The 9,781-nt window shown below is 33.1% G+C and overlaps 1 protein-coding gene across 1 annotated transcript; it reads right to left on the bottom strand.

Moving 5' to 3' along the window:
• Positions 1-7,320: 7,320 nt before the first annotated feature.
• Positions 7,321-8,360, bottom strand: LOC149530573 (uncharacterized). The gene has a single exon (XM_089810667.1). It carries the CDS (start codon positions 7,979-7,981, stop codon positions 7,460-7,462), a length of 522 nt encoding a protein of 173 aa, XP_089666793.1. The 5' UTR covers positions 7,982-8,360; the 3' UTR covers positions 7,321-7,459.
• Positions 8,361-9,781: the final 1,421 nt, after the last annotated feature.

The raw sequence follows: 9,781 nt of genomic DNA, 5'->3' as shown, positions 1-9,781 counted from the left end.
CTTTCTTAAAGTTTACCCTGCTCCAAAGAGAGTCATACCCTGATGCAACCAAGTAACAACCATTTGAATTGTCTCCCCATATTAACTCATCCTTCTTATTAGTAAGAATCATAGAGTTCAACATTATCATAACTGGCTTGAGGTCATCTAAAATTACAAACAGGTCTCTCCAACCCTAGTCAGTTCTATAATCACTTACTTCCAAACCAAATTGCCTAATACAAATATTTGACCAGTTTTCAAAGATAGGACTATTTATTAGGGGGCCTTGAATCAACCAGTTATCATGCCAGAATAGAATATCCTCACCATTACCCACTTTCCATTTAATCTTAGCTTTGGCCAAGTCCCTTGCCTTAAGGATTCCATTCCAAATGACAGACCCATTTGGGATGTCTTCATTATTGAGCAAGAACTGAATAGTAGGTCTTCTGATATACTTATTAACAAAAATATCTCTCCATTCCCTTGTACTATTAAAAATATGCCAAATATGTTTAGCTAGAAGAGCCTTACTAAGATGCTTTAATTTCCTAATTCCCAGACCCCCATAGCATTTTGGAAGACATACATTATCCCAACCCACAAGGGGATATCTCTTCCGACCCTCAAGGCCAGACCAAAGAAAATCTCTCTGGATCTTTTCCATTTTGTTAGCAAACTTAACCAGTATCCCGAATAGACTCAAGGCATACATCGAGAGATTATAAAAAGTGGATTTAACCAAAAGACATTTTCTTGCTTGACTAAGAGAACTCCCTTTCCACCCCACTAGCTTCTTGCTAAACCTATCAAGAATCCCATTAAAAAAAGAATTAGGAGGCTTAGTACCCATAGGGAGACCAAGATAAGTAGAAGGGAGCTTTCACACTCCACTCCCAATTAATAAGCTATCCTGATCCTCTAGTATACATATCCAAAATATCCTTCATCACTTTTGCCTCCTTAACTAATGCATCCCCTCCCATAATAGTATCATCCATAAACTGTTGATGAGAAAAAGAAGCACCCCTCAAAGACAGTTTGATCCCTTTAAGTCTCCCTTCTTGTTTATTCCTCTCAATCAACCTTCCAATACATTCAGCCATGATAATGAACAAAATAGGAGAGATAGGATCCCCTTATCTTAGCCCTCTCGAAGGTTTGAAAAAATTTGAGGGAGCCCCATTTACCAAGATTGCAAGAGAAGAAGTAGAAATAAGCTAAGATATAAGCTTGCAAACCTTCCAATCAAAGCCAAAATCCTGAAGCACCAAACCAAGGAAAGTCCAATCCACCTGATCATAGGCTTTAGAAAGATCCAACTTAAGAAACATACCTTTTCTTTTTCCTGCTTCCATGGAATAAATCACTTCATGAACCATCATGATAGAATCCAATATCTATCTTCCAGGGACAAAACCCATTTGTTGCTATGATATAATCAAAGGGAGAATTTTAAGAATTCTAGAATTTAACACCTTTGAGATAATCTTGTAGAAAGAGTTACAAAGATTAACAGGTCTAAATTTATCCAAAGAATCAACCCTAGGGACTTTAGGAATGATTACCAAGAAAGTAGAATTGATCTCCTTTAAAATGCTTCTTGCTCCAAAAAATTCCTGAATAGCCTTCACCACATCTTCCATAACCATCTCCCAATAAGTTTGGAAAAAGAAAGTTGGAAAACCATCTGGTCCAGGGGATTTGTCAGCAGGCAAAGAGAACAAAGCTTCTTTAACTCCTTGTGCTTTTGGGACCACCCTCAAAATTTTTTTATGATGGGGTTGAATAATTTGTGGGAGACAAGAGACAATTTCATTCTAGTCCACCTTCGATAATAAGGGATTCCATGATAGAAGAGAAGAGAAATAGAAATAGCCTCAACAGAAATATCATTTTCTCTTATCAAAAGATCTTGCCCCTTTCTTAAACTTGATATTCTATTATTTGCTCTATGCTTAAGAGTAGAAATATGAAAAAACTTGGTGTTCTGTTCACCCTCTTTAAGCCAACTGATTCTTGATCTTTGCTTCCAAAACTTCTCTTCTTTGCTTATAATATTGTGCAAGTTAGTCAAAATGGACATCTCAACGTTCCTATTCAAATCATTATACCCATGTTGTTGAATAGTATCCTGAATAGATGTGAGCTTGATAGACAACTCCTCTTTGTCCTAAAAAATATGGCCAAAATTAGTCTTATTCCAGACTTTAATCATCCATTTCACATTACTCAACTTCTTAGAAAATGTAAACATAGTTGTTCCTTCTACTTCCATACCCTACCAATAGAATATCATATTCAATAAATCAAGATGAGAAGTCCACATCTTTTCAAACTTAAAAGGAAAGTTCCTCCTAGTTTCAAGAGAGACAATCGAGAGGGACATAGGGGAGTGATCTAAACCAACTCTTGGGAGTAGTGACAACTTACAAGAGAAAGAATTTAGCCAATTCAAAGAAATAAGAGCTCTATCCAACAGTACTTGAATACAATCACTTCCAATTCTTTTGTTTGACCAAGTGTAAGTACCACCCAAGAGATCCACATCCAACAAAGCCAAAATATTAATAAAATTGGAGCGATCCATCTTGTTTTCCCAATCTAGGGCCAAACCTCCCAATTTCTCCTCATCTGTTAGAGGAGTATTGAAGTCCCCCATAATAATACCTTTATTCAAATTATTGGTCTGAATCATATCACAAATCTTAGTCCAATAATTCTTCCTTTCCATTTTAGAATTAGGAGCATAGACATTCAAAAGGAACCAATAATCATTGGAATGCAAATGAAACACTTTACAAAAGAGAATATTACCATCATTATACAATGAAGTAAATATGAACTGTTTATTATTAAAAAGAGTAAGCAAACCTCCCGACACACCTTCAGAGTCTATTGCCTCACCAACCATATTATTGCTAAAGAACATCTTACCCAAAATCTCCTTCATTTTTGTCTCTTGAATCATCAAAATATCAAATCTTTGATCTCTAATCATATTCCTAAGAATTTCTTGCTTATGGTCCCCATTAAGGCCCCTTATATTCCAAGAAATTATCTTCATTTCAAATTAGAAGTACATTCCAAAATAGTTCTTTGGCTCCCATATGCCAAATTCCTTCTAGCCTCATCTTGAATGACTTGACTAATAGACCTCCTTCCTACTAACCTCGACCTCCCTCCCACATCTGGTCTTCCATGACTCTTGGCCTATGTTGGAGAAGCTGAGGAGGGATCCCAACTATTTTTCTTTTTAGGCTTTCCTTTATTTTCCTCCAAACAGTCATCAACCCTTCCCATCTTAACCAGAGATAAGGAATTGTCCTTCTCAAATCTCTCTTCCAGATTACATGAAACAAAATGGTCCTTCCTAGAAGAAGAAGGAACTCCCAATACTTCATCTTGATTTTCCCACTCTAATTCCCCTTCATTGCTCAACACTTGCTGCCCCTTTCTCTTCGACAAACTATCATTCTCTATCCTATTCTCCTTCATCTCCACTCAAGATGAAGCCAATACTTTAGCTGTGGAGTCCACTTCCTTGACTTTAGGGAACCCAAGGTTCGTGTCTAGATCTTCCAGCTCACTTAACATAGATCTAGACAAAACCTTATCCTGTGTCTTATCTACTCCTATAATAGGATCTTCCACTATTTTGACTGGGTCTTCCATCTCAATAATCTTTGGTCCAGACAAGACCTTCTCCACTATCTTGTTTACCTTTGGTTCATTCTAGACTGGATTGATCTCTTCTATGATAGGAGCCACCGGAACCTCCTTTGAAATCTTCTGGGTTTTCTGGCCTTCCTTAATATCCTTTCTTTTCTAGATCTTGTTCTTCTTTCCAGATTTAGAGATTGAAATCCTTTTCTTTTCAACTTTAGCCTTAGGAAATTGATTTGTCTTATGCCTAGATTTTAGGTAGTGAGAACAAGCAAAAGGAACACTTTCATAATCCAATTTCTAAATATGTGTTCTAAGTTTTGAGTGAAAGCACACAACTTTCGGCATATCAACCCTTTTCCTCACTCCAATACAGATCTTAGCATACATTAGTCTCCTTCTGGAAGCCGTTATCAGGTCTATAGATAAAAGCTAACCAAAGAAATCTGCCACCCCCACGAAGACATCCTCATTCTAGAACTCCAAAGGCAACTCTGGAAGTCTTACCCAAACTGGTGCTTGCACAAAAAATGAGTCATTCAAATCCAACTTCGAAGACCACTTCTGGAGCACTAGAGTTGAGTGACCTATGCTCCAAGGCCCTTCACACAGCATGTTTGAAAAGTTTTAACTAGTTGCAATGGTGGTTTTCTCAAATTGGGTTTCCACGTTAAATCTTGGTGTCTCATGTGTTCATGTTATTTTCTTATTGCTTTATCTTTCTATAACTAAGTTACTAAAGGTTAATACACATTAATATGTCAAATTTCTTTGTTAATCGGATTACATTGAATATCTAGTTCTAACCAAGTTGTCCAAGGATTTGAGTTAGGAAGAAGTTTGTATTGACAACTAAGGGATTTGGAATTATTTTAGTGGAAACTGATTGACCCCTCCCCTCTTAGTTACTCCTTGTATATTTCCAACACTTTAGTATTGGAGCAATATATTAGGATATCTTATGATTATTTAAAGAACTCTAATAAACATGTAATTTTTAAGGTGTTTCTTATAGGAAAATCTCTTTTGCTAAAATATCATCCTAAGAAATGATACCCTTCTTTGAAATTTTGGTAATTAATTGATTAGGTGCTATTCCAAAGGTTGGGAAATAGTACGTTCAAGGAAAAATATGATGAGGAATTGTGAAAACTAATAGTTGGAGGATGCAATTTAGTTTGGATAGGAAATAAGCTACTCATCTAAAAAAAATCAGCACTAAATTACAAGGAAGAAAAATATAGTTTGTAAAGAGAGGTAATACAAACATATATATAAAGTAAAGAAAGCTCATGGAAATGGATTTTACAAAGAATTTGTGTAAAGAGTATTGGTTTCTATCATTTACAATTTTCCTATTTTTATATTGTGTGAAACCAACTTTTGGTTGTAATGCAATCATTATGGTGATTGCGAAACTATTGACTTTGATAAAGTGACAATTTAAAAAAAGGCAGAAATACTATGCAAGACAAATAATGAAAAATGGATATAAAGAAGAAAAAGTAGGTTAAACAATGCAATAGAGACCATAACATGCTTAATTGAAGAGTTGACCTTGAAAAATAGGAATAATTGTTGTCCTCTATGTGATGTAGGCTAGAACATGTGTTTAAGAATTATTGGACTTGAAATGTTGGACCATGCATTTTTGGATACTTATAGGTACAAGCATCTAGGTGGGTGAATTCTACAAGGTAACAAAAATAATTATTGGAAACTAGGTCAATGAGTAGCTTAGCCCTAGGATTAGGTGGTAGTTGCAATTTCATTAGAAGACATGAAAGTCTCAAGATTTCCCCATCCTTGTCTCTTAATATCCTAGTACCATATCTTTGTTTCTTGTCTTTTACCATAATATACCAAAAGATCAAATAAATCAAAATTATTTTGTTCTTAAAATCTAAATAACTTCTTTATCTTTTTTAACAATTTCATTAATTTATCTTAGTTACTCAAATGTTAATTTTTCTTTGAATCTCAAATCATCTAAATGTCTTAATGCAATTTTTTTATTTTCTTTGAAATACATTAGTTAAATTTTCTTAAATTTTTATGTAAAACCTAGAAAGAGAAATGTAATTGTTTTGTGAGAGGGTACTCCCTCCAAGGAGGTTTTTATTTGTAGGGGTTCTCTTTTGGAGGGTTGTTGTCTCTTTTGGGGGGTTGGATATTGTCAATGGGGAGTGATTGGTTGTGAAGAGCCTTAGTCTTTTAGGAAATCAATAGTTGAGTTTTTGTGTCTTTTTACCATTTTCTGATCTTAGTCTTTTAGGAAATCAATATTGAATATTTGTGTCTTTTTTATCATTTTATGATCTTCTCTTATATTTTGACTGGTCATTGACTTTTTGTTATTAATAGTATTCCTTATTTTTTGTTGTTTCACAATAAGACCCCTCTTTTCTACCTTATGACTATCATAGTAAAGGTCCCAACCCTATACTGATATATTCAATCAAAATATTTTATAAAAAAAAAAGTTTTATAAATGTAGAATTTCTTTGGAAAAATGTTGGAAATGATGTCCTAACTTACTTTAAGATGCATTTAGAACAACTTCAAACTATTAATTTGCAGTTTATCCACGTCGTCTGTATCGGACTAGGGTTTTCACATGCTGAAGCATTCCGGATGTTACCTCCAAGGATCTTATTCAAACAACAAGCGAAATTTATATATTACTAACTTTCTCACAAGGTCCTGACCGTTCTTGTGAAATGGTGGGTCTGTCGTGGTCAACACACTATCATTGTTTAACGAATATTATATTAAACAGAATTTATAAAGTGTATTGATCAACATTATCACCACGTTAGCCTCTAATAATTTAACCAGAAATCAGTAGAAAATGATAACCTGCCCCTACCCACTCTATTCCATTGCACTGCTTTTACTTTATTCTATCTTATTCTATTGCACTGCCCTGCTTTATTCTGCGTATTCTATTCCATTACTATATGTGCATGTTTTAAAACAAAATTAAATCTATTAGTTTAAGCTCTTGATTGGAATTTAACTGGCATTGGTCTATATATTTAATGATTTTCTTTCAATTCTATAATAGATCCAAACATCAGCAATACAGAAGATTAATCGAAAACATTCTTAATAATAATATTTCTTCAACTTATATTCAATAAATTTTTTGTGATAATAGATCAAGAAATATGATCCATGGCATCAGCAAACCAAAAACTATACACAATAAATTCAAAAACAATCTTAGCAATATTTCCTGTTTTTCCATTTTCCTTCTCAATGATCATGAAACATTTCTTATTCATGATAACACAACGAACTGAATAAAAACTGATCTATGAAACCAAAAGAAGCCCTAAAAAACAATTTATCACAGTAATTGATTGCCTTTCATGCCATGAATATATAAAAAGTATATTAATCTAGACACAGGTTGCAGACAGAGAAATCTACTTTTCAGTGTCTATATTAGTTTTCTTATAGCACAAGTTAAGTGTAGCCCATGTATCAAGATTGGTAATACCAAGATAAACAAGTTTTCTTTTAGCCCATGCTGTCTAAAGATTGCCAAATTTTCTATAACTATCCTACTACTTCTCTATTTATAGCCAAAAGAAAGCCCTAGAAAACACAGCTGTCTTTCAAAGGATCTGCCATGCATATATACGAAGCTAAACAATCCACAAAAAGTTATAGACAAAGAGAAAATAGCATTTCATTCTATATATATTTATTTTCTTATGACTATTACTATGCACATGCCTGCAAATCCAGCCCATGTATCAAGGACTGTAATGATACCAAGATCAAAAAAGTTCAGTTTAATAATCTAAGCTACAACATCATGAAGCTCAGGAATGCTGTCTAAAGAAGGCCTCCAACCAGGAGAATTGGCCTTTGGAGATGAATCATCCAAACCAGACCTCGGTGAAAGAGATTTAGATTGTATTTGGAGAACCAAATCCTCAAGAGACATTCCCTTATGAGCCACCAGCAATTCTCCTAGCTGTTGCTTTTTTATCACAATTTTGAGCCTCACAACACCTCCTTTTGACTCATCCATCTCCTTTGTCTCAACCTTAGTCATCTCTTCCTCCTTCACATGACTCTTCTCCTCCGGAACAAGACAGTACATATGGCCAGGAAGGAGCTCATATGTCAAAGAAAGTTGCTGGTTAATGGCCTCGGGCTCAACAACAGCATGGCACTCATAATCTGCCACCACATCTTTAACAAATAGAGGAGCACTATACTCCAATATCTTTCCATCAACTTTCATAATACTGATAAATTTCTCCTCCTCCTCAGCCTTGGAAATTCTTCTGCATCCTTTTTGCACACAATTACCCATTGGAGATTCAAGGAAAACTGTGATGGTCTGATAATAATCAGATGTTCTTCGTTTTATAATTCTTTATAGAATAGTCTATCAACTATTGTAATGATAATCACTGAATGTGATCCGAAATGTTCATACAAAAACTTTTCAATATTAGAAAACCTTCATTCTAAAGCTCTATAACAATTGTTCTAAAGCCTAGACTCTGATCTAGGGCTATGGCCTGATTCTTGGATTTCCTTGTATATAAAAAGAACTCTTGCCTGATGTTTGGTATGGAATGCGATTTGATATATAGGGTAGTGGAGCTACTGCTTTTGTGCATTAAATAATGTTCTGCTAGAAAACAAGCCATACCAATTCTCAAGTGGATGCTTTCATCAACTTTGTGATATAATCATTTCAAAAACCCACCAAAAATAATACAATATGTATTCTATGTATTTGAAGGAATGTAGACTACGGTTAAAGAGTAGGTTAATTAAGGTGGGTTGATTGTTATATTATTGTTTGCTTGACTCATGTTGACAAGATTAACGTCACTGCTAGGTTGAGATCATATTTTCCTGGATTTGTACTTGACTGTAACAGTTATGCAAAAAGAATTAAACAAATATTTTGAGGGAAAGCTACAGCCACTCAGAATAGGATCTATTGTTTATATTAATATGGAATTTGATGACATGAATTAGAGTTTTATATATGTTTGTAAATAATGAAAGGGTAGTGGAATTGATCGAGAGGGTAATGTTTAATCTTAGCTGTTTCTTTCTAATGATTTTGTTAAGATCTGATTTATTTGTTTTATATTAATGTGACTATTTTTATTCACTTTTATGATTGCGTTTGTGATAATATAAAAAAAAGAAAAATTATTAGTCTCTGAATTTAAGTATTTTCATTAGAATTATTTATGTAATTTTTAAAGATTATTTAAGTAAAATATTTATAATCTCTCTAATATCAAAATTATATTAAATTAAAAAGGGTGTGTTTATTATTTTTTAATAAAATCTATAATGTTTGAAAGTTTAAGTACTTACATTCAAATTTTAAGAGATAAAAGTTCTGAAAGAAATTCTTAATATAAGTATGCATTCAGATATATATTGTGTTGTCTATTACATGAAAAGTTGTGTTTTTACGTTTCATTTTATCTTATCTAATATCTTTTTAATTTAATTACTTTTTACTTATAAAACATTATCAAATCTAGATTTCTAGATAGTAAGATAATAGATTGAAATAAAGAATAACCCAATATTATTAGTATATGCATCTCTGTGTCTCCTTTTATTCAAGCCAAAAATTCTAAGTATATGAGCTTCTCTAATGTGTAATGTTAAACACTTTTGAAATTAATATTGAAGAATTTTTCTAAAAAAATCTAATGAGCATTGATACTAAAAGAAAACTTCAAATATGATCATGAGTCTTTCCAAAACATTGGAATTTACCTTGTATTTCATTTAAAATTTTGTTTATAAGAAATTAAATGGTCTTATGTCTCTTGCCAGGTAAGAGTAAAGTTGGTTCATGTCTCTTTCATGGAATGTAATGGTCTATATCAATGGCAAATGAATAGGAGGTCAATAGTCCGAGTGGGATTTCAAACCCATAATAATATAATTTTGGACCTAACAATTTGAGTGGAGATTTTAAGATTTTAGAATTGCATAAAATAATTTCCAAATAATCACAAGTTCAAAAAGTAATATGTTAAAAAAAACAAAAAAAACTATAGATACATAATCAAATGATTTTAAATTTCACTAATCTATGTGGGGAATTGAAATTTTTAAAACCGTACAA

Source organism: Cupressus sempervirens, chromosome 11, assembly GCF_028749045.1.
Source record: "Cupressus sempervirens isolate cs-2001-9-10 chromosome 11, ASM2874904v1, whole genome shotgun sequence".
NCBI lineage: Eukaryota > Viridiplantae > Streptophyta > Pinopsida > Cupressales > Cupressaceae > Cupressus > Cupressus sempervirens.
This window is presented reverse-complemented; position numbering and strand designations above follow the sequence as displayed.